Source organism: Coturnix japonica, chromosome 14, assembly GCF_001577835.2.
Source record: "Coturnix japonica isolate 7356 chromosome 14, Coturnix japonica 2.1, whole genome shotgun sequence".
Classification (NCBI taxonomy): Eukaryota; Metazoa; Chordata; class Aves; order Galliformes; family Phasianidae; genus Coturnix; species Coturnix japonica.
In genome coordinates this window covers 11180778-11204807 of record NC_029529.1, presented here as the reverse complement: position 1 = coordinate 11204807, position 24030 = coordinate 11180778, and the positions used below count along the sequence as shown (strand labels likewise).

General features: G+C 62.1%; 2 protein-coding genes across 5 annotated transcripts in view; one reads left to right on the top strand and one right to left on the bottom strand.

The window, feature by feature from the left end:
- Nucleotides 1–24030, top strand: part of LOC107320961 (coronin-7) — a 35183-nt gene that overhangs the window by 6917 nt on the left and 4236 nt on the right. Inside the window, exons 1-9 of one of the 2 annotated variants that reach the window (XM_032447583.1) lie at nucleotides 4662–5917; nucleotides 6318–6404; nucleotides 6931–7013; nucleotides 21751–21805; nucleotides 21881–21938; nucleotides 22019–22164; nucleotides 22882–22977; nucleotides 23678–23797; nucleotides 23873–24008. In XM_032447583.1, coding sequence (XP_032303474.1) covers nucleotides 6363–6404; nucleotides 6931–7013; nucleotides 21751–21805; nucleotides 21881–21938; nucleotides 22019–22164; nucleotides 22882–22977; nucleotides 23678–23797; nucleotides 23873–24008 — 736 coding nt within the window. In that variant the 5' untranslated portion in view covers nucleotides 4662–5917; nucleotides 6318–6362. Of the gene's footprint in view, nucleotides 1–4661; nucleotides 5918–6317; nucleotides 6405–6930; nucleotides 7014–21750; nucleotides 21806–21880; nucleotides 21939–22018; nucleotides 22165–22881; nucleotides 22978–23677; nucleotides 23798–23872; nucleotides 24009–24030 lie in introns of those variants that run through there. The other variant, XM_015877384.2, reaches the window with a different exon arrangement.
- Nucleotides 12982–20164, bottom strand: VASN (vasorin). 3 transcript variants are annotated; one of them, XM_015877385.1, is made up of 2 exons: nucleotides 20080–20164; nucleotides 12982–15622 (listed from the first exon to the last, which is right to left on the bottom strand). In XM_015877385.1, the coding sequence occupies exon 2, from the start codon at nucleotides 15610–15612 to the stop codon at nucleotides 13549–13551; it is 2064 nt and encodes a 687-aa protein (XP_015732871.1). In that variant the 5' UTR covers nucleotides 15613–15622; nucleotides 20080–20164; the 3' UTR covers nucleotides 12982–13548. The 3 variants fall into 3 exon arrangements, with proteins under 3 accessions (XP_015732871.1, XP_015732872.1, XP_032303475.1); XM_015877386.2 differs by having other exon boundaries at nucleotides 19992–20130; XM_032447584.1 differs by lacking the exon at nucleotides 20080–20164 and adding an exon at nucleotides 15985–17351.

Here is a 24030-nt window from a genome sequence, read left to right as displayed (position 1 = left end):
TGGGCTCTGGAGAGCAACAGCCTCCAGGGTGCATGGGTGCCCTCTGCAGGTGTGAGAGGTGCCTTGAGGCAGCCTTTGTAAATACAGCAGTACTGTATTTAAGTATAAATCCAGCAGTTATACATGCAAACAAGCCAGGATGAAGCACTCCCAGCCCTCCGAATGGCTCTGGGAGCTGCTCAACCTTGCAGGGAGGAGCCGGATTCACTCCACATCTCCCTGCCCCCTGGTTCTTCCCCTGACAGTTCTGTCGCTTTGTATAACGGCATTTCTGTGATGCTGTGAGCTCCGTGGGCTCCAGCCAAGTCTCCTGGGGCGGGTGGACTCTGTCTAACTGAGCTATTAAAAATAACGTGTGAATGATGGGGTCTGTTCAAAGCAGGCAGCTCACTTCCCTCTGCCGCCTCCTGAGCCAGGCCAGAGCCGGCACTCGGAGTTTGCCAAGAGAAATGTGTACCTTTGCTGCCGCGAGGCGCAGCACCGCAGCCATAACCCCGTCCGGCTGAGAATTGATGAAGATGTTTAGTCTTGGAGAAGTACTGTGCTGAAGGGGAAAACTTTAAAATGCCATAAATCCTTTGGAAGTTTGCAGAGAGCTGGCTTAGCCAAGAGGGATAACGCTCCTGTGTTTTGTGTTTTCCCCCTGTTGCTGGAGGGCTGGGATGCTTGGAAGGGCTCCTGCTCCCTGGGGCCAGCGTGGTTACGAAACCAAGGGCTGTCAGGGCCACCGCGTGGTGCCCATGCCTCACCAGCTCCCAGCTCTGAGACTGCCTGGTTCTCACTGTGGTGAAGGAGATGAGCGATGGGTTTCTAACTGCTCCACTCGGAGTCGTGGCTGCAGGCTCAGCACTGCTGCCAGCACAGCTCCATCCCTCTGCAGCGTGCTTCCAACAAAGCAAAGCTCAGCACAGAGCTGCTCCTCCGGCTGGTTTTCTTAATTTGCCAAGCCTCCCTCATTAAACCATTCCTTTTTTAGAGCAGAGGAAAAGGAAGAGAAGGAGCTAAAAGTGGAGCCTCAGGAGCAGGGAGGAGGGGTGGCTGCAGTGGGGCTGTCTTGGGTCTCGTGGGTGCAGTACTTGCATTGTCAGGGACCACAGGATGGTGAGGAGGGCATGTGGGCTGCCTGCCTGGGACCTCACGCTGCACTGGGAGTGGCCAGAACCCCAAGCAGTGGCTGCTTGGCCCCCCTGGGGCCCATGGTCACCTCTTTGCTGCAGCTGGTCCCATCGTGTGTCCCGCACAGCTCCGTCTGGATGTTGTCCTTTTGTGAGGTCCCGCATGTCCCATACACTGCCTTGACTTCTCACAAGGCCACACACCCCCCTCCCTTCCCCTCGTCTCCTACGGGTTCAGTGCTTGTTGCTGCTGTACATTGTCTCCCTCCTTGCCTTGACCCTTGTGTTGGAGATGAATTTCATCCCACCCCTCCCAGCTACAGCCCTGACAGGGCTGAGTGCTTCTCCCCTCCTACCTTTGCCAACCCTGCAGCAACTAGACATGAAGCTTCCTTCTGCCTCTGGGCATTCCTGCATTGTTTGGACCAAGCCCTCACATTTGCTTGTGTAGTAGTTGTGGCCCTTCATGCAGTGAGGACAGTGCTGGGATCATGGTGCCAGGCTGGGGTCAGGGTGCCAGAAGGGCACCAACACTGCAGGTGACTCACCTGAATGGCACCGAGTGGCCTCTGGCTTTTAGCATTGGCAGTGCTGGAGGTGATATCTCCTTGGTTGCTTTCCCAGCATCCTGATTCGGTGCAGCAGAGCCCTGTCTCCCACATGCAGTGTCCCGCATCCACCCCCGCTCTTGCATGGCATGTGTAGGGCTGCATGCATCTGGCCGGCACCTGGCTCACATTATGGGGCTGGAGCAGGCGCCGCCGATACGCCGTGCTGCGGGGCCACGGCTGAGCACAGCCAGTGTGGGATGGAGAGGAACTGTGCTTGTTCTCACGAGAAACTTCCCCCGACGCTGTTTTGGCAGAACTGGGGGCGAGGGAACGGCCACGCACGCCGGGCGAGTGCACGCCTGTGCTCACGTTTTATAGTGCTCCCTTGGAGCACAACACTTGTGTGACCTGGGCTGAGGGCAGCTGGGGACAATTTGGGGTGTGTTTGTCCCCACGGTGGGTTATCTCCCTGCCTTGCAGGCCATGTCATGGGGGAAGGTAGGGACCTGGGGGTGCCCACCTCTGCCCACGGCTCCCCTGCAGCCCCACTCCCACACCCCAGCCATTGCCCTGCCACTCCATCCCACAAGCATTGACCCTGCAGGCAGGGCAGTGCTAGGGCAAGGTGGATGTCCAGGCTGGAGCCACCCGGCCATGCCCACCACTTGGACCCCGCAGACCCTGACATGACACCTTTGCCCTGGATCCTGCCTTGGCAGCAGTCCTGTCCCTGGCTGCTGGGTCTAGCTGGGCACCGCTCAGCAGGGGAAGGAGCACCAGGACATAGGAGGATCTCTGCCCGCCTCCCCACCCCAGCAGTGTGGTATCCCACGCTGGGGTCACCCTGGGGGTACCTGACTCCCAGCCTCAGCAGCAGCTTCCTCTGGGCAGAGGGAAGGTCCGCAGCATCCCACATTCCCAAGGAGACCGTGGGAAGCTTTGAAAAAGTTGGCCAAGCTCTGGGCTGCCTATTTATAGCATTGCGCGCTCCGCGCTCTCATGCTTCTGTTCCCCAGCGTAACTGCACGGGATTGTTTATATTTCCTCTGCTCTGCTTCCCCCTCGGCTATCCTTCGCAGGAATGCCGCTGGTATTGCAGATATGGGGAAGTTGAAGAGGATTCAGGCTGAGCCCCAGCATCACCACATCGGCGTAAGGACTCGCCCTCCGCAGGGTGCCTGTCTGTCCTGCAGGAATACTGGGGACATCCCTGTGGGGTTGGTGGGTCACAGCCTTACTGTGCTGCTGCTTGCTGATGTGGGTTGGGGGTCTTGGGGAGCCCCGTAGCTTGCTGCCCTGGGGGGAGAGAGGTGCTCTTATGCTGGTCCCTCTCCACTGTGGCACCCACACGCTAAACCCACTCTTCCCTTATCAGGACTGGCACAGGACTGCTGGAGCTTTGCTACAGGGAAGCTCTGTGTCTGCCATCCCATTTGGATGCCTGGCAGCTGTAGTTCAGTGTGATTCAGCAGGGCCACAAGGCTCAGAGCAGAGTACTTTGTATGTGGCTGTCAGAGAGGCTGGCTCCTCCTTTCTTTGCTTCAGAAGGAGTGCAGCTTCTGAACACAAAGCCACCTTTTGGGGGCAGGCAGCCCCTCCAGCCTCACGCTATCCCCTCCCTCTGTTGGAGGAGCCGAGCTGCTCTGCAGACTTGGGCCCAGCCTGCCAGAGGCTGCTCTGCACTCCTGGCCACCTCTAGAGCGAGCGGGATTTGGCAGCGAGGGGAGATCACATTCTTCTGCGGGGAGGATGCACCATGATTAACCCCCTCAGCTCCCCAGGAAGCTTTTCCTCTGCCCCTTGGGCTCGTGCCTGTTTGTGGCAGCAATTACTTTCCCCATCCTTTTCTCCACAGGGTTCCGATGCCTGTGGTCTGCCAGCCATGAGCATGGCAGAACTGAGGGATCCCAGAGCTCGGGGGTTTCCCTCTGCTGCCTAACCCTGCCCTGGGCTCCCCAGCCCCTGCCCAAAGGTAAATATTGCAGGCAGAGGCTGGGCTCGTCCTGGTGTAGGAGAAGTTTTTGCTTTGTGTCAGGTTCTCCTAGGCAGCCGAGGAGCTGAAATCTGCCAGCAGCTGTTGCCAGCTCATGCTGACCCACTGTGGCTGTGCTGCCAACAGCTGCATCTGACACGCCAGCCATGCTCCCCATGGTGTGGAGTGTTCAGCCACTTTGTGTCCCACAGTGTATCTGGGGCTCTTGAGGGCTGGGGACCCCACGGACTTACAGGGCAGGATGGGGGGCAGGAGGGATGAGCCGATCAGTGTGTGCACAGTGAGGCTGCCATCATCAATTGTCTCCAAACAGACTTGTCTCTTGCCTAGCTCTGCCAGCCCCATGGACCTCTGTCCACGCTGTGGCTCTCATCTGACCTCAGCATCCAGCTCACACCCCCCCTTCCTGACTTCGGCATCTGCCTCCTGCTCAGGACACAGGTGGGGGCTCCTGGGGGCCCCCCGGGACCGGCTGCCACTAGGTGGAGCGGCACCCGCACCATCCAGCCCTGCCTGCTCACCTCTGGCAACATCTGCACAGCCTGGTGTCTGAGCCACCTCCGAAACCGGAGCGCCCCGGCCCCAACCTCCCGCATATTTGCTGACATACGTACTGCTCAGCCCGGGATGGAACTAATGCAGAAAACATGTTTCCCTGCCGCAGCGTGCGCAACGTGGGCTGCGAGCAGCGAGGCCCCGCCAGGGCACTGGGCTGGGCTGGGAGAGGGTCCCAGCACCATCTCCTCTCCAGAGTGATCTGAAGGCGCATTCTGGCATACTCTGCCCCGTCCCACCCAGCTGGGGGCCATCCACAGCTCCATCAGTTGCTCACAGGAGTGTTACAGCTCCCACTGTGCTGTGTGTGCTGCAGAGGTGCTGCCACTGAGCATTCCCTGCCCTTTGCCAGCTGTGCCGCCAGGGCTGGCACCCTGGGCTCCCCTGGTGCTGCTTGCTCCATAGCCAGCAGAGCCAGCAGATGAGGCTTTCAAATCTCCAGCTGTCAAATTTTGGCAGCCACAGCCGAGTGGCTCAGGTGCAGAAGCGATCTCCTCGCCGACAATCCTGGCTGGGGTTGGGCTTCCAGCTCTCCTGGCCCTGACTCCCAGGGTTTCCTTCCCCTCTCAGCACTGATACTGGCTCCATCCTTCTGTCTAGCAGCAAGGCACTGGGCTGGTGGGGAGGGCTAGCAGCTCCCCAGCCATCTACCTCACTGCCCCACTTTGGGGCCCTCCTTGTCCTCGCTGCAGTGGTACAGCCCTCACACTGCACAGGGGGACACATCGCCTGCTTAACTGCTGGGAGCAGGACAGGGCTGAAGGGATGCTGGTCCTGGAGCCATGCAGGGTGCAGTGGGAAGGATCGAGCAGGAAAGGAGGACGACATCAGGGGGTCTGTTCCATCAGAGAGGTCCCCAGTGCCAGTGGAGATGTGTTGGATCTTGCCCCACATCTTGCTGCTGCTGCAATGAGTGCCAGGCTTGGCTGGGCTTCTCCCAGGCTACCCTGGCTGGCATGGCTGTGTTTGTCCTGGCAGGGGATGTGCTTGGCACCATGTGCCCTCTCCCACCCTGGCTGTGGGCCGCAGCAGCTCATCTACTGGGCAGGCATCCCGCTGGGCCTTGAGGGGACTCCTGGCAGGGCTCCTCCCAAAAACACAGCACCTCCATGGTGTCACTGCTCCTCCAGGTGCCAGGGGAGTGTGTGTACGCCACCCCCGTATGCTGGCTCCCCACTGTCCTTTGCAGGGAACGTTCAGGAGTGCTGGGCTGTGTGGTGGTGCTGGAAGCACAGCACTCGGCTCAGCTCTGCCTTTCCATGATGGCTCAGGAAGCATTGGTGGTTGGGCTGTTTTCTTGGCGCTGGTTAAGTGAGAGCGAGGGAGTTCCAGCACCTCCTGTGTTGCACAGCAAGCACTGCTGCTGGGTCCCACTGGGACACCAGAACTGCAGGGCCCATCTGGGTACCACATGGGAGCCAGCACTGTAACTCTTCCACTCCTGTCCTCAGCAGAGCTGCACCAGGGCCCAGCAGTGGGACTGGCGATGGTGCCACAGAGGGCAGGGCGAAGTCTGGGTGCACTGGTGGGTCCTGGCCCCACAGTAACCCCAGGGGAGAGGGGCTGCTGGGCAGGGCATGGTGAGGAGTGCTGCTGGGCTCAGTTTGCTGTCAGTGTCTCAGTAGTCTCTGGATGCACGTGGGGCACCTGCCTCCTGAGCTGGGATTTGGCACAGACGAAGAACCCAGGATACAACTGGGGAAGTAAGTCCCTCTTGCACCCTGGCAGTGGCCGTGCTCAAGCATCTTGTTGCCAGCATGGAGCAGCTTTTTGTCACGCTGAAGCCAGACTCCACATTTGGTGCCATGGGTGGTGCTGGGATCCAGGAGCCATCCCTCCATGCTCACATTCCCTGCTTCCACCCTCCACTCATCCCAGTGACCATATTGGCACCACCAAGGTGACCCCAACAGGGACAGTCCCAGCATGGAGGCCATCCCCATCCCACTGGCACTCTGGGCACCCCTTGGCAAGGATGAGCTTGGCCCCGTGCACTCAGCCCTGCAGTTGCTCACAGTCACGCTGTAGCCGCATGCAGAGCACGGTCCTGCACGATGTGGGCAGTGGCAATGCTAATGGCTGTGTCTGCTGTGTGCCTTGCAGTGCGTCCCAGGACACGAGAACAACAAGGACTCCCGGCTGCTCTGGATGGGAGCCAGCGATTGCCTCATCTCCGTGGGGTTCAGCCAGGTACGGGCCTCACTGGGAGGGCAGCTCTGTGCCAGCCGGGATTTCCCACCCTGTGCCAAGGCCTCAGCATGGCCTCCCGGTGCATCTCTGCAGCGCCAGCCTGGGGCTCCCATCCAGCGTGATGGCTGCAATGCAAGGGCAGCCCCAGGGGCTTTTAGGAGGGCCCGTCTCAATAAGAGCAGGCTGGGGAAAGGAGATCTCTCTGTCCCCATGGGTAGAAGAGCCTCCAGGCACCTCCTGTCCTTGCAAAACCCAGGTTGCAGCCATGTCAAGTCACAGCAGCCATGCTGGGCTCTCCTGGCCATGGAGCTACTAGCACAGCAGCCACTGCCCCTCATACCCACAGCCGCTCTGCTGCCTGCCCTGCACTTCACCCACAGCCCAGGGTGCTGAGTGCATTCAGCTGTGTCACCCCTGGTAGAAGGAGCAGGCTGGCCACGTGCTGTAGCACTTAGAAGCAAAGGAAGGTGAGGACATGGAGCAAGACAAGCAGCTACTGATGCAATCCATGTCTTTGTCCCTGCAGATGCGTGAGCGGGAGGTGAAGCTCTGGGACACACGGAAATTCAGTGGCGCGACTTTCACCTTGGCACTGGACACCTCGTCTGGGTAGGGATGGGGAGTTACCGGGGGGTGACAGAGGGGGGACGTGGAGCAGCATGGTGGTGCTGAGCTCGGATGTGCTTTACTGCTTGGGGACCTGCGGGGAGCACAACAGGAGCTGGCGGCAGCAGCACTCAACCAGAAAGCCAGGAACCAGGCTGGAAATGGAACAGCCATGTCCGTGGCAGCAATCATTTGGGTTGGGCTGGAGGTGACAGTGCCAGGGACAGTATGTCTGTGTCCTCAGCAGCACTGTGACAGGCAACAGCAGTGCTGGCAGTGACTGCGTGTGCTGTGGGTGGCATATGTTGCTTGAGAACAGCCGGGTTTCTGACACGGTACTGCATGCGGGTGAACCCTTTGGCACATCTTGGCCCTGGCCCTTTGCTTGTGATGGGCAAGGCACTTTGTGCAGCAGCACAGGGGCTGCCCAGTGGCAAGGGCTGCTTGCAGGGCATCCCTTTGGGAAGCAATACAGCGTCTCTCAGGGTGTGAGGGGTCAACACTTCTTTTCAAGGTGCGATGATGACGTATTTTGTCTGTGGAACTACCGGAGCTGTCGAGGTGACAAATGCCCTAGTCCATGCTGGCCTCATTGCTCCCGTATAGCCCTGCAAGCTGGCCATGGTGCACACAGGGAGATGGGAGCCACTCCAAGAGGCAAGAGGAGGAGAAGGTAGTGCCTTCATCCCTTCGGAGTGATGTGGGCTGATGAAGGGGCAAGGACCTTGCTGCACTGTGCTGGAAGCCTCCAGCTCTCCTCAGAGCTGCTGGCAAAGCATCAGGGACACCATGACCCTTACTGCATGGAGAGCTGGCTCCATCACAGGCCAGGGTGATGGAGCAGGCAGGGTAATTGGAGCAGCTGGGTGCTCGTACATGGCCTCTGGCAAGGAGCTGAGTGAGTTGTGACAGCAGAAGCAACACTTGACTGCCCAGTGGTGTCCCCACATGAGGTGTCAGCCCTGAGACAGCAGCTGGGACCTGCAGGAGGGGAGAGGAATGGTCACTATTGTGGTGTGGTAGTGCTGGTATGTCCCTGCTGGGAAGGTCAGCCTAGCATGGTGGCCAGGGAGCAGCCAGAGGTGGAGGCAGAGCAGGAGGCTTCAAAGCATCGCTCATCTCCTGCAAGCTCCCAGGGCTTAGGGCTTGCTGACTATGCTGGGACAATAAGCAGAAGCAGCCTCAGCTGGTTGTGCCTCCTAAAAACCAAGACTGCTGCAGGGGAAAATACTCCTTCCCCAGTGCTGGTGGGATGCTGCAGCCACCTCCTTGTGTGCCATTAGTGCCTGGAGTGAACCTCCTCCAGGGAGCCACACACACAGCACGTGGCCAAAGGGTGTGATGCTTTGGGGTCCTTTATGCAGAACCCCACAGCTACACAGTGCCCTCAGGAATCACCCCAGACCCTACCATAGCTTGGCCCCTGTGCACACAGGGATTCAGCTGGGGTGAGCCAGCCCATCTAAATTGGATCCAGACGTGGGGCCGCACTCAGCCCCGTTTGCACAGGCTGCAGTTATTTTGGCTGCCGGCTTTATCGGCCGCCAGGAATGTGGCTGGCAGGCAGTGCGCAGTGTGTCAGCCCGTGGCTTCGTGAGGCTGCAGCTGCAGGGCAATCAGTGCTGATAAGGGGCCAGGAGCAGACGGGGCCTGGCTCTGGGGAGCAGTGAGCAGAGGGAGGTATCACACACAGTCCCCACCACATCTGGGGACCCTGTGGTGATGTGGCCACTTCGGGGCTGGGTGTGGAGGAGCCACTCTCGGGCACCATCTCGGAGGTGCCAGCCCCCAAGCTCGTCACTACCATCTTTTCCCCGCTGCTGCATCTCCATCCTACCACACTCCACTGCCCATGATCAAGTTTGTACGCTGGCAATCTGGGCTACATGTGGCCATCGAGCAGCGCTGCCTGGTGCTGGCCATGCACAGCAGCTCATTGAGGAAGCAATCAGTGGGCGGGCAGGAAGCTCATACCATTCATTACTGACGCTGGGCGGCAGGAAGAGGAGCATGCAGCATGCCTTGGGCCCCTCGCCTGTGTGGTCTCAGGTACCCAATAGCACCCCAAAGCAGACTATGGCATGCCCAGCCCCGACACACTGCCATGCCCACACTGAGTCCTATGGGTTCCCCATCATCACTAGGGAAGGGGCACCCCAGTTTCTCCTCTGCATCATCAAGTGTGTTTTGGGGGTGCCCATCTCACCTGTGCAAGTGAGAGCTGTGCAAATGCACAAACCTTGCTATGAAAGCATGGGGCAGCAACACTTGGCACAGCTCAGAGCCTGTAGCAGGAGGTGTGGGTGGCCCCAGCCCCACTCCATGTCGTCGTCCCCAGCATGCCGCCTGTCGCTGCCTTTGAATCGGGTTTTGTCTTCCCTCTGGCCCTCTTTAATTAGATCAAGGAGCAGCAGGAATAAGCCTCAATAGGTTATTGTTGCCCTAAATTGTAACCAGCACCGGTGGAGTTGGGTTACGGGCTCTGCTGCGGGGTCAGTGGCCAGACCCGATGCAGCAGCCCACAGCCTGGTGCCGTCTCCATGGAGAACAGTGGTGCCTTGTTGTGCCGCACCACCGGGTCTGCACAGTGTCCCCAAAGCCCTCAAATGCTGGAAGCTGGGTTCTAAAGACAGGAGCATCTGCCAGGAGCCCCATCTGCTTGGCGTCCCTGTACGCTGCCTGTCCTCACACCCCACTGTGCCACCACATTCCCGTTGTGTTGCACAGGTGCCATGAAAGCACTAGATCAAGGACAGTTTTGGGGAGGGCCAAGCAATGGGGCCCTGTGTGGGGTGAAGTCCTCAGGGCTGTGCGGTGCGTGCAGGGAAGGAAGGCGGTTTTGGAGAGCTCAAGCTCTGTTTGGCTTCAGGATGTGAAGGGTGGTTCCCCCTGGGGACTCTGACCCGGACAGGCCCAGTCCACTGCACCCATCGATGTTCCAGAGCCGAAGTCAGGGCTCAGACTGAGGATCTGCTCACTCGGCAGCACCCAGCTGCAGGGCTTCAGCTCTCATTCGTGCCAAGGCACACGCCTCCAGCGTCACACTGTCACTTCCCCACTCACTGGCTGTGATGGGACTGTTAATGCGCATTTGGATGCGATCCCCACACCCTCAGCCTCTTAAGGCTCCCTGCTGCTATGGGGCTCATCCCAGGGGTGTACACATCCCACGTTGGGTTATTTCCATTCCAAATCCCCATGCAGGTAGCTGCGGCAGGACCTCCCCCTGTTCTGACATGGCCATGAAGCCATGTGTGCTGGCTTTTCCCAGCAGCCATTTTCTATGACTTTGGGTAGCACTGGGCATTTTACCCCATCAGCAATGCCTCAGTGGCAGAGCCCAGAGCAGGATGGATCCCTGTCCCCATACCCACCTCCAAAACAGGAGCCTACCTGCTGACCCCCACCCTCACCCCCAGGCTTTTCTCTCTGCTCCTGCCAGCTCCTGGTGCCCTTACCTGGCACAAGGAGGGATGGAGGTGTCCCACTGCTGCTTGGAGGGGTTAACACTGTGTGGCCCTGCAGCCTGCTCTGCTCATCACACTGTGTAAAAATAGCCCTGTGCTTTGCTCTGGCGGGAGTGTGGTGAGCTCCATCACTGCTGAAATCACTCCCAGATGGGCCACAGCCCCATCCCAGCCTCGTGCTGGCCCACAGCCGCCTCTGCGGGCGACCGCCGCTCCCCAGCCTTGGCCTCGTCAGCTTTCCAGGAAGCCGGCAATATTTCTGCCTTTCCACAAGCTCCTCCTGGCAGCCAAGGCTTCACCGCAGTACGCGGGGGCTGCAGGACACTGACACACATGCCACCCTCCCCCAGCTCCCTGTGGACATCTCTCACCCCAGGGCAGGGGTTCGGGGACCCTGGTACCCCCACTGTGGCCCTGCAAGGCTACGTGTCCTGCCAGGGCTCTGCTGCAGCCGTAGCTACCCAGCATGGGCTGCCAGGTGCTGTGGATGCCATGATGTGTCCTGCTGCCTGCTGAGCCCCAGTCTTAGTGCTCTGTCCCCAGGGCACTCGGTGACCACCCTGCGGGCTTGAAAAGCAAAAGGGGTTTTTTTTTGGTTTCATGTCAGGGGGTTTTGCAATCCCTTCCCTGCGCTGATTCAGCTCGGAGGAATTAGCAGCGCCGCACAATGTGCCGTGCTCATCTGCTCTGGGCTGCAGTGGAGCTGGCAGAAGGCGGGGGGGACTTCTGCACTTAGTGTGGAGAACTGTGGGGGTTTTGAGGCTGCATATTTGGGGCTGTGAAGGCAATTTGGGGGCTGCAGCAGCACTTTCCGGGTGCAGCTGAGCTCCTGCAGAGCCATGCGGGGTCAGGGGTGTGTGCCAAGTATCAAGGGGTCCGAGAGCCACAGTGCAGCATACTTTGCTGCCACTGCTGTGTTCCCGCATGCCAGGGCTGTGCTCGGACAGTGCCAAGCGTGGTGCCCAGAGGACCCTGGTACAGCAGCTATGTGCTGGGGAAGCAGGGAGGTGGCAGCAGAAGGACTGTGGAATGAAACCCAGAGCGCAAGGTGAAAGCTGTGCCATGTGCCAGCAGTATCCTTGTATACCACTGTGCCGACGCTGTGGTGCGGGTGGATGGGGACTGAGTGGCACCGCTGTGCCAGCACAGCTTATGAGCTGCTGGAAGCTGCCAGCACAGCAGGGTCTTGGAGCCCATAGGAATAATGGGAAGGGAAAAGAAAGGGGCACAGAGGGAAGGGGCTCCATGGCCAGTCCTGGCTGGGGCCACAGTGGTGACACAGGGAGCACCCACCACTCGCCGGCACAGGGCTTGAGCTCCGCCAGGGAGTTTTCTGCTTTCCTCCTCGCAAGGCTGGAAAATATACAAAGCTTGCAGTGAAAATATTTACACAGCAGCAATTTTCAGAGGAATTTGGGATGTTAATTTGAAAAATCTGTGGGGAGAGAACCACAATGGGCCCTTTGAGCGGGTGAGTGTGGCCCTCGCGCCTGCCCGCCCGCGCCGGAGAGGGGCCCCCGCCGCCGCTGTGCCGGCCCTAATGGGAGCCAGCCCTGCCGGAAACCCACCTGGGAGCCGGGGGGTGCAGACAGCCCCGCTGCCGCCCCAAGGCCCTAATTGCATCCAGAGCACACGAGGCCGGGTCAGGGCCGTGCCCTGTGGGTGCACCCAGGGGGCCCAGCGAGGCAGGGGCTACAGGTCACTCACCTGAGGAGGGGTTCCCAGCTCCACAGCCCTCTCGGCAACCGGCCGTGGCGGCATTTCAGCCTGCTTTGCTCACTTTCTCCAAATAAAACATACCTCCACGGGCAGGGACCCAACCTGGAAAATTCCAGGCTGAAAGATAAAGGATTGGAAAACGATTAAAACCAGAGGTTGGAACAGAAAGCACTTGGCAGCAGGAACCTGGTGCCGGCCCCGAGCCCCCACCACAGCCAGCGCACGAGCATGGCTGGGGGCTCACTCACAGGAGTGGGGGCCCAACGTGGCTACCCCAGCCCTGGCCGTGGTGGCAGCCCTTGGACTGGGGGCTGTGGCCATGCTGTAGGCTGTGCTTCGCCATGCTCGCCCCAGGCATATCAGGGCTGGAGGCTTGGTGCCAGCAGAGCCCCCCACAGCCCCTCAGCCCTGCAGAGAGGAGGAGGGGGCTGACGTCAGGAGGTTATCGGGTTGGGCTGGGCTGTGTGTGCTGTGTGTCCGCCGCCCTGCCGCCATCTGGCAGCGCACGCGATGAAGTCAGGCGGGATGATGTGCAGGGCCAGGGCGTGCTCAGAGCTCGCCGCCTCTGTTTTGGTGACACCTCCTCAGCACTCACAGTGGGGGGTGGCTTCGTGGGGGTGAAACCTCCTCGGAATGGGGGAAACCACCCTCTGTGCTCTGAGTCATCTGCTGACAGCAAGGAGGGGACACGAGGACACAGGGACACTGGCGTGGCCCTGGGGCAAGCCGTGCTGCACAGTCTTTGTGGGGTGCTGCAGCTCCCACCTCGCCAACCCTGGGCAGGATTCCTTGTTGTTGTTACTCTTTTATTATTTTTTTTACAAAATGACATCCTGCTGGTCTGCCTTACAAAACCTGTACTAGAAAAAGTTTTCCCAGAAGAAATGGGAAATAACCACGTATAAATATTCTCTCTGAGTTCGTAAAGCTCTGGTTCCCCATGCGGTGCGTCCTTCAGCCCACCGGTGCCGAGGGGCACAGCTCCTCAGCCGGGCTGCACCGCTCACATCAGCTCCAGGGAGTGGGGACCGCGGCCACGCTCCACTGAGGGGCCCCTGTTGCCAGCACATCGCTGCCCCTCAGCCGAGTCACCGCCGTCCTCCTTCTGTCTTCCTTCCTAGCGCTTGCTAAAACAAGAAGGCTGACCCAAACCCGAATCAAAAACCAAAACCCTTGCTGCCCACGTTCTGCGTCGAGTCATGGGAGTCAAGGTGCTGGGGCCGAGCGGTGCAATCAGTGACTGCTCCCCACGTGTGTAAGCCCCTCAGATTGCACGTTACGGGTTTGGGCTGCCTCAGCTCAGTTAACTGCCCCGCCGTTCCTCAGCCTGGAGGTGCCACAGCACTCTGGGCTCAGAAGTAGGAGGGCTTCAGTGCCGCGCTGTTGTTGTTGCTGGGGTAGTGCGCCTGCATCAGCGGCACTTCGCACTCAGGGCTGCCCGCCAGCACTGTGTTTTCAGGCCCCCGGCAGCCATGCCCACCCCTCTCACCGTTCTCTAGGCACGCCTTCACACCCTCCAGCTCCAGCGGGCCGGCCTGCACCCCACCCCCCGCGTGTTCCTTGGCCTGGCGGTGCCGGCGGTAGTAGGTGACTGCCGTCACCACCACCACCAGCAGCAGCACGGCAGCCAGCGCGGGGACGATCATCAGCGCCATGTTGTTGTCCTTGCTCTGGGTGACAGGTGAGTGCTGCTGGTGGCTCGCCGGCAAGGTGTGCGCCTCCACGCAGAACTCCTCCCTGGAGCCCTTTTCCCCCAGTGGCCCCACGCACACGCGGTAGGTGCAGTTGGGTTTCAGCGCCCGCACTGTGTACTCAGGGAGAGAAGCCGGCAAGCGGAGCATCACGGGGCGCTTCTCTGGCCCAGAGAGGTTGCGGTAGCTCAGCTGGATGCCCTTCATCTGGGCTCTGGACTGGACATAGTTCTGTAGGTCCACCCGCAGTGAGGTGCTGCTCACCTGTGTGATGCTGATCTTCCGGCTGGGAGGTGCTGCTGGCGTGGCTGGGGACAGCGTTGTGCCCCTCGCCGCCTCCTCCTCTTTCTCTTCTTCCTCCTCCTCTTCCTCCTCACAGAATGCCCCAGCAAAGCCCGGTGGGCACAGGCACCACAGGTGACCGTGGGCACCCAGTTGGCAGGTGCCACCGTTCAAGCACGTGCGTGGGGGGCACCGCTGCAGCGGGGGGCTGCTGGCAGCTGGAGTGAGGCTGAAAGGCACCGGTGTGGAGCTAAAGGGGATGGCGCGGGGCTGCGGGGTGCTGGTGGTGGTGCTGGGCTCCGGCGGTGGGCGGCTGCCGGTGGGAATGGGCACGGGAGGTCGCGGCGCAGTGGTGCGTGGAGGGGAGGTGGTGGCAGCAGTGGTGGTGGTGGTGGTGGGGCAGCCGAAGTCGGCGTATTGCAGGTGGTGGAGGAGCTTCCCTGAGTTTTTGGGGGGGAAGTGGCAGCGCGTCTCCTCGGGCCGCCGCAGCAGCACACCGCTGGCATTCACCCATTGCACGAGCCAGCTCATCTGGCAGATGCAGTTGAAGGGGTTACCGGCGGCTGTCATGGCACGGAGCCTCGGGAAGAACCTGGAGAAGTCCCGAGGGATGGTGTTGATGTTGAGGTTGCTGATGTCCAGCTCCTGCAGGTTGTGAAGGCCACGGAAGTCCTCAGGTGGCAGCTGGGAGATGTGCGCGTTGCCGGCCAGGCTGAGCTTGGTGAGGCTGCCCAGGCGCCGCAGCACCACCGGCACGCGCTCCAGCAGGTTGTCAGAGATGTCCAGCTCGTGCAGGTTGTTCTGGGGCTGGAAGAGCTCCTCGTCCAAGGTTGTCAGGCCCAGCCCCGCGATTTTCAGGGACTCGATGTTGATGGCATGGAGGGCGCCAGGCGCAATGGTGGGGATCTTGTTCCAGCTGATGTCCAGCAGGAGGAGGTTGGGCAGGTCAAGTGGGGGCACGGCCCGGAGCTGGTTGTTCTGCAGCTTCAGCTCCAGGAGATTCTCCAGCGTGTCAAACGCGGTGGCGTGGATGTGCTGGATCCTGTTCTTCTGCAGGTAGAGCCGCTCCAGCAGCCGCAGCCCATGGAAGGTCTCGTTGGTGATCTCCTGCAGCTGGTTGGAGGACAGGTCCAAGTTGACGAGCTCCGTTAGGGGCTGGAAGATGTTTTTCTGGATGCTAGTGATCTTGTTTTGTGAAAGGTCCAAGAGCTGCAGGGCAGGCAGCCCTGCAAAGCTGTCCTCACTGAGCATCGTGATACCATTCTCAAAGACATAGAGGGACAGGGTGCTGGGAGGCAGCCCTCGTGGCACAGTGTGGCCCCGCCTGGCCGCACACAGGATGGTCGTGGGGTCCTGGCACTGGCAGCCCGTGGGACATGCCCGTGCCAGCTGCCCAGGGAGTAGCAGCAGCAGCAGCAGCGTGCAAAGGACCAGCTGGTTCATGGTGTCAGCTCTGTGGGAGAGAGAGGTTTGCATGAGGATACTGTCACCCAGGCACGCGTGGCTTCACGCACAACGCACACAGCATTTTGGGCAGCACTCAGGATGGGGCTGGCACCAAACTGCTCCCAGGCCAGGCTGGTGTGGGAGCCCCTGACCTGGCTTCTGGTGGGGCAGGGACAGCTGTGCTCAGCCCTGCCACCACCAGCTGCCCACCTCCCCTCCTTCCCTGCCTGGGGCACCCCAGCCCCAGGGGGACCATGGCAGAACCTGAAGGCCTCTGCTGCTGCTCTGCCCAGAGCACGAAGCAGTGCTTGGGCTGCTAAGCGCTCCGCCATCCCCCTCCCCACACCTCCTTGATTTAGGGCCACGCACCCCCAGCTCCTCCATGCGCTGTGTCCTGGCTCGTGGGGTAACGCAGCCCCCACGGCGGGTGGCAGGGAAAGGGCCCCTCCTGTCCCGGCTGCTCTCGGCAGGGTGCAAACCAAACATGTGGGACGCGCCGCCTCCATCCCAGCAGACGCACCCGGCTCGGCCTCCGCCAGCGAAGGGGGTGGGAGCCAGCCCTGCTTCCCGCACTCGAGCAGGACTTAACCCTTTCCTTGTGCCGTCCGTGCAGCAGCCACACGCCTGAGCCCCCCGGGACCCCACACTATAGGATACTGCCCCTGCCATTGCGTCACCCCGTAAGTGAAGTGGTCCATGTGAGGTGGGTGTGTGGCCCCCAGCACCAGGCTGAAACCCAGTGCAGTGTTTGGGGGAGTTTGTCTGTACTTTGAGGTACTCAGATGGTGATGCTGTTTCCAGCAACCAGAGCTGGAGTTTTCCCCCACACCCAGGAAGCACAGGAGCTGGGGTGGCAGTGGCACTCAAGGGCAGCAGCACCTAGAGGTGGTATAAGGACAAAGGAGCCACTGCCCCTGCCCCAGCAGGGTGGCTTGGGGCTCAGGGACAAGGCTGCAGTGGGGTCTGACAGGCTGGGGACTGATGGGCCATGGGGAGCTCCTGCCCACCCCCAACCTACTCCAAGGGCCCTGGGCCAATCTGTGACCCTGCAGTGGGCTCAGCCCTTGGCAGACCTCCAGTGCTCATCTCCCAAATCCCTGGCTGCACGTGGCGACTTTGCTCCCAAAAAGCTTCCGTTGGCATCCCAAGATTCTGGCACAGCACTGGCCTCAATGGGTCAGAGCCCCTGGGCTGCAATCCCCATCCCTCTGGCACTGACTGACTGGGGACAGAGGACACCAAGGAGAGGAAGCTCCTGGTGTGAGCAGGGCTGGAACAAACCCTGCTCCAACCCCCCTGTGCCCATGTCCCAGGGACAGACATCCTGGCTGATGTCCTTGCTCAGGACACGGCTTGTCTCTCAGCCCTGTCTTTCAACCCTTTTAATGACAGCCCTAATTAGTGCAGGCAAGGGGCGAGACGCAGGGCTGCAGGAGGGCCAGGGCTCTGCCTCCTTTGTCACTCTATGGCGGGGCACATGGGGTGACAGAGGGGGCTCTGCGGGGTGCATGGCCCTGGCAGCCCCTTCCCATTGTGCCCATCACCTCCTCCCCTCCTGCCGGGCTGCTGAAAGTCGTTAATAGCTGCAGGCAAATAAAACCCTGCAACTCAGTGGGGCCCCGCTGTGCACAGGGGGCTACTGGGTAACACAGCAGCACGTGCTGCCCCAGCTGCCCCTCTGCCATGGGGGGCCTCAGCCAGGCAGTGCCGAGCCCTGGCTGTGCCATGGGGCAACACCGCCCCAGATGACCGTGCTCGCCTGCAGCAGGACAGGGTTAAGGAGGAGGCTGTGGGCCTGGGGTGCGCCCAAGGGTGGGGTGCGCCCGCGCCGCTGGGCAGGGTCACCACAACCGCCTGAGTCACTTGGCCCAGGGACACCAGCACTGGGAGGAGCCGCACTGTGGCCACGCGGTCACGGTCACCGAGCCCCCTGCCCACACCCTGCGGGTGACCCTGGGGCAGAGCACCCAGCGTGATCACAGTGACCAGCTGTGCCAACAGAGCATCATGCAGCCTCGTGAACTGGTTGGGGGTCACTGCGGGCATGAAGCACTGAGCTGGTGGATGGAGGTGACAGCACCAACCCTCAGCTGGATCATGGGGCAGCCGAGCAGGGACAGTGGGCACGCGGGGATGGCCAAAGACCGGGTCAACTCTGAGGGCATCACAGTGTGGGGCTGTGCCTGGCAGGGTGGGCAGCGTGGTGACAATGGGGCACAGGCTCAGGTTAGGACCTGGTTTTGCAATGGTCGGGTTTCGCTGACGTGTCCGTGCTGCAACCAGCTGCTGACTGTAGCCTCTCAGCCCTTTAATTATGCTGGCATTTCCTCCCCAGCTGCCAGGCTCCGCTCACCGGCCCCGAGCAGGTTGGGCTGGGTCGTGACCGCGGCCGAGCATCCCGCCTTGCCGGTCGGGCACCACACGCTCCACCTGTGTCTCCACACCTCTGCCAGCGCTCTGCCCGCACCGCACGCTCCCCTGGCACACACCACACGCTGCCCAGCCCCTCCATGGGCACGTGGGGCTGGGAGCTGAGCCCAGCTCGGAGCCTGGCAGCTGGGCAGGGGCAGCGTGGCCGCAGCGGGGAGAAGCGTTTCTCCCAGAGGTGCTTGGCCATCCTGCCCTGGCAGCAGCCCGCCGTGCTTGGCTGTGCTCCCCCGGCCTGCACCGCAGATACTTGCCGAATTATTCATATTTTCCGGCTGCAGGAGGATCCGGGCTCAGCCTCCCCCTGTTGCACAGCCTCTCCCTGCCAGCCTGATGGAGTGCGAGCGCTGCTCCCCATCCCTGGGATGAGCAGCTGGGTGTCAGTTGGTGCACACAGGGACACAGCAGCCCTTCCTGTGCCCAAGGGAGAGCCCCATGGCAGCCAGGCACAGCACCGGGCGGGTGGTGGTGTGACCCCAGCCCCATGATGTGGGGCGATGGGCAGGAGGGGGCGGATGGAGCTGCACACAGCCACAAGGAGCTGATGGTGGCCGTGCCACTGGGTGAGCATCCCCAGCCCTGGTACTACCAGTGCCTGCAGGGCTGTGTGCTCACCTGGGTCTGTGCCCACCTGGCTCAGGGGCTGGAGAGCCCAGAGTGCTCTGACCCCCAGCACTGGGCCCAGAGGGCTGAGGGCACTGTGCAGATCCCACCCCATGTCACAGTGGATTCCTGAGCCGGGGGTACCGGCACAGCCCACATCCCCTCCCGTCCCCACACCCGGTGAATGAGGCCCCGCGTCCCCCCGGCTCCCCGTGCAGAACAAAGCCGCCGTTGTTGCCGTCCCGCAGTCAGCCCGGTGGGCACCGGCACCCGCTCGGCTCGGTCCCACCGCCGCTCCGAGCCCCACGCACAGCGATGCGGGGCCGTTCCCGGCTCCGGGCCCGGTGCTGGCTGGTCCCTCCCCGACGCCCCCAACACGCCCGTGTCAGCACGTGCCCCCTCCCCTCACTCAGCCGCACCATGGGCCCTTAATCCCCCTTTTCCCCTCCAGCCGCCGCCGCTCCCACCTCCCGCGTTCGCTCCCTATTTAATTAAAGTTTCCGCAGCAGCCGGGCAGGAATGCGGGCCGCGCTTATCGCCTCCCCCTGCCCCCCTCGGCCCCGCTGCTGCCCCGCTGACCCGGCCACGCTCTCAGGTGCCGGGAAGGAGAAAAACCAGCAGAGCCGCTTCTCCCGGTGCCGCCCCGCTGCCACGCGCGGATTCCTGCGGCCTGACTGTGGCCGCGCTGTCCCCGAGCGTTTCCTCCCGTCGGGTGGCGGATCCGGCCGGGCCGGCAGCGTTGCGTCAGGGCGACCCGGCCGGGCCACCCGGGCTTGGCGTGGTACGAGGACAAATAGTCATTAGTGTCATTCGTCACGGCGGCACGGCCCAGCAACGGGTGGGCAGCGCCTCGGTCACGACGGGCCGCCGGGACGGGACGGGACGGGACGGGACGCGCCCACTCGGGGACGGGGACGCGCTGCTGCTCCGGGCCGTCACCGCTGGGATGCCCGGGTGCCGCTGGCGGCTCGGTGGGCAGCACAAGGACAGAGCGAGGGATGCTCGGCCCGTGTCACCGCTCCGGTGTCACCGTGCAGGCGCAGCAGGAGCCGGCGGGGCATCCCCGTGTCCGCTGGGCAGGATGCTGGGTGCCCTGCCGGGACACTGCCCCATCGGACACTGCCCCATCGGACACTGCCCCAGCAGCTCCTGCCTGCTGCCCCCGAGCAGCGAGTCGTGCTGCCGCATCGGGATGGCTGCGAGCGGACGGACCGCACCGGTCCCACACCGTCCCACACATCCCCGTACCGGCTGCTGTCACCCGGCAGCGCTGACACCCGGGCACAGCTCGAGTCCCCCGACACATCTCACCCCCCCCGTGACGGCGCCGCCGGCCGGACACGCACCAGGTTCTGCCCGTGGGACGGGACACGCGAGGCCGCAGCGCTGCGGACCGGACACCGCTCCCTCCCGGCCCGGGGTCGCGGCACTCACCGGGGCCGGGCGGGGCCGTGCCGGGCGCTCACTCCATGGCGGCGGGCGGACGCTCCCCTCTGGGGGCGCCGGGCCGGGGGGGGCGGCTTTTAGGACGGGGGGCGTGACCTGGAGCTGGGGGGCGGGGCCGGGTCTCCCGCCGCGTTCCTATTAGCTGCGAGCACCGGGAGGCGAGGGGTGGGGCGGGGCTGCCGTGTGGGCTCCGCCCCCCGATCACCTGGGGCCCGGGGTGGGGGGACCCCCGGACCCCCCGGTACCCCCGGTGTGTGTCCGGCTGTGGGTCCGGGCATCTCCCCCGTCCCCAGCTCCGTGCGCCCCAAGCAGCTCCAGACGCTGACAGCCCCGTGGCACCAGGGCCGGGCATCCCAGCAGTTGCTGTGCCCTCGCTGACCCGTATCCCCGGTACGGGTCCCAGTTGCTCCAGTGCCGCTGGGGATCCCAGCTCCGTGTGTCCCGGTGTCCCGGTGTCCCAGCACCTTTAGGGCCGCGCCGCCCCATGGCCCCGTTACCTCCCCCGGGGTCACTTTGCTTTGGGTCACGCTGCCACCGTGCAGCGGGACGGCGGCTGTGTGCGGCCCTGGGGGCAGCCGATGTGCCAGCAGTGCTGCACCGAGCAACGCACCGTAACATTCACCACCCCGAGCTGCCCCCGTCCCGGCCTTTGCCCCCGGTGCTGGCGGTGATGCGGGGCTGACGCGGTGCTGCCCGTGCCTCCCGCAGCCACTCGTTGTTGTTTGTCCTCGTTGTGCCAACAGACTCTGGCTGGCATTGCTCCGTGCATTGCTCCGTGCATTGCTCCGTGCATTGCTCCGTACCGGCCGGGGCCGCCCCCGATGTCCGCCCGCTGCCCCGCTCCGTCCGTGCCGTCCGGGCTGCGGTGCCGGCCTTTGTTCGGTTGTGTTTCCTCAAAGTCGATCCGTGTAAAATCCCGGCACCTCACGTGCTCCCCTCCCCCAGCCGGCACGACCACAAAAATGTCAACCCGAAAGTAATATATTGTCCCTTTGTTCTCCTGAAAGTTGCCTCTGGAGTTTTCTCCTCCACACCCATATCACGGGGAAGGACGAGAAGGGCTTCGGTGCTCCGTGTCCTCTCCAGCCACCGAGCATCCCCCGGGCACAGGGTGGGACAGGGACCAGGACAGGGATGAGCTGCATTGCATCCAGCCCGGCTGGCAGCCCCGACCGCAGCACAGTGAGGTGTGAGCAGTGCAGGCTGCTCCCCATGGCCCTGCACCCACCCCAGCCTGGCCGAGCTGTTTGGGGCAGCACAGAGCTGTGCCAGCAGGGCTGGGTGGACCCCGGGCTCCCTGTGTTGGCACCTGTGTGCCCCATACCCGCACTGCCCGGCCACGCACCAGCACGATTCAGGAACTGTGTGTGACTGCCAAGGTCTCGCTGCCATAAAGCTGTCACAGTGGGGCTGAGTGTGGCAGGGCTGTACCGTGGGAAGCTGTAAATGGGGGAGATGCCAAGGACCGTTCCCATGTGCCAGACCAAGGGCACGGTTGGACTCTGCCCAGCACTTTGCTGGTACCGCCAGGAAAATGAGACTGGGATTGGGGTGTCCGTGGGGGAACGGGTCAAGAGGGCAGGATCCAGCCCTGCCTTTATCGGGGTGCAGACTGCTGAGCCCCATCCCGCAGTGCTCAGCGCCTTCCTTTCCTTGTAGGGCCGTGATCCCGCTGTACGACGCTGACACGGGGCTGCTGGTGCTGGCAGGGAAGGTGAGGAGCCGGGGAGGTGGGACACAGCGGGGTGATCCCGCACCCTGCTTACACTGCTCTCCACATCTCTGCCAGGGAGAAAACCTCCTGTACTGCTTGGAGGCGGCACCAGCTCAGCCTGCACTCACTCAAGGTAAACAGAACACATCCCACGCTGGGATGCTTCAGCCCCTGCTCCTGCCCCCAGCCCAAGGCTGTCCTGCCTGTCCGCAGTCACTCAGTGCCTGATGGAGGGACACACACGGGGCCTGGCTGCCGTCCCCCGCCTGGCCCTGGATGTCATGGCCTGCGAGGTGCTCCGCATCCTGCAGCTCACCGACACCTTCCTTGTCCCTGTCAGCTACATCGTGCCCCGCAAGGTGAGTTCACGTGGGGCCCTCAGACAGAGCCTCAGCTCCAAGCTTGGTCCCTGTGACCCCACACCCTCGTGCCCTGCTGCTTTCCCTGTCACTCACTGCCACCAATTTGGGGACCAATTTCAGCATGCAGGGCAAAGGTGTCCCAGCCAGGTTCTCCCGCTGCCCCTAATGTGCTTATCATTCCCCTGAAGCATTTTAACAACAGAATTAAAACCCAAACAGGGTGGGCAGCTTCAGAAAGTGCCCTTTGCTGTAAACAGACACTCTTGTGGAAAAAAACTGGTTTAGAAAAAGAAACAGAGCGTAAGAACGGCTGCAGGGCGGCCACGGGATGGGGTGGAGCAGGGCTCTGCCCCCACAGGGATGAAGCCACAGGCAGAGCTCAGAGCGTGGGGAATGGAGACAGCCACCATCCACACTGGGAGCCCCCAGCTCAACCCCTTGCCCCCAGCCTGTGGGTGGCACGATGGTGGGGTGCCTGGTGCCATCCCATTGGTGCCACTTCAACATCTGCTTGCTGGGGAATGGAGAGCAGTCAGGTGTGGTGGGGAGCAAGGGGATAATCAGGTTTCCAGGCTAAAATGAGGGAAACCTGTGAGGGATGAAACCTGGGCACTGTGTGCTGAATTCTTGGGGCTGGGGGTGCAATCTGGGTGCTGGTGTTGGGTGGCAGAGCCCGGGTGCAGGACACTGGTCTTTCTGTTTCCTCTCCTGCAGTCCAACCAGGAGTTCCATGAGGATCTGTTCCCTGACTGCGCTGGGATGCTGCCGGCCACAGCTGCCCAGGCCTGGTGGGCAGGGGACAACCAGCAGGTGAGTGGCAGCCAGGAGGAGTCCCATGGGTGGCAGTACCTGGGGCTGGGCACAGCGCTGGCACAGCTACTCTATGCCTTGGGACGGGGCCAGGGCATGCACGGAAGGGGAGTGGAGCTGTACACAAGTTGCACGTTTTGCCAGAAGCCGAGGAGGTTTAGTGGGGCAGAGCTGTGACCTCCTGACCGTGCAGGGGGAAAAGTGTTTTAGGACGAGACGCTCAGCCCTGCACCTTGGCTGCAGCAGCTGGTTCTGAAAGCAAACAGCTTCAGGAGATCTCATCTGCTCCCACCCAGTTTAAAATGGTTTTCCAGGAAGAAACTGCTCAGAAATGCTCTTCTGCAGTTGGCTGAGCTCTAATTTCCATCTAGGTGCAGCGAGGAGTAAAAATGTAATCAAGAAAAGGCATTTCCCTCCACCTTCCTTAAAAATGTAGACATTCTGAGACGCTATAAATGTGTATTGGAACCACTTAACCATTCCAAAGCTGTGAGCCAGAGAGGGGCCTCCTGCAAATCAGGAGCACCCCCATAAGCCAGACACCACGAGCAGCAGGTTTCGGTGGGGATGATTACAAAACCAGGGGGAGAAAAAGGAGGTTTATTGGGGGGCATCCAGCTGGCTCCCTGACCCAGCCAGCAGCTGGGATGCAGGCTCTCCTCTGCCAATGCCTGCTGGTCACAGCGCTGCTGCCTGGCAGGTGGGGAGGGTGAGCCTGCACCCAGCACGGAGACCCACACAGACCTTCTGCTCCCCGCTCATCGCCGCCGCATCCAGCACCCAGCTGCCCGATGACGGCCCCATGGACGCTGACCACAGTGTGAGCACAGGGGTAAGGGGGGTTGGGGGTGGCAGGGCTGGGGGAGCAGCTCCTGCCCACCGCTGTGTCCTGTAGGAAGGCAGTGGCTACTCTTCACCCTCCGGCTCGCTGACGTCCCCGAGCAGTGCCGGCGCCTCACTCTCCACCAGCACCGGCCCCTCCAGTGGCTTCGTCAGCAGCCCCAGCCAGAAATCACTGCAGAGTATTTTGGGTGAGTGGGCAGCAGGGTGGGC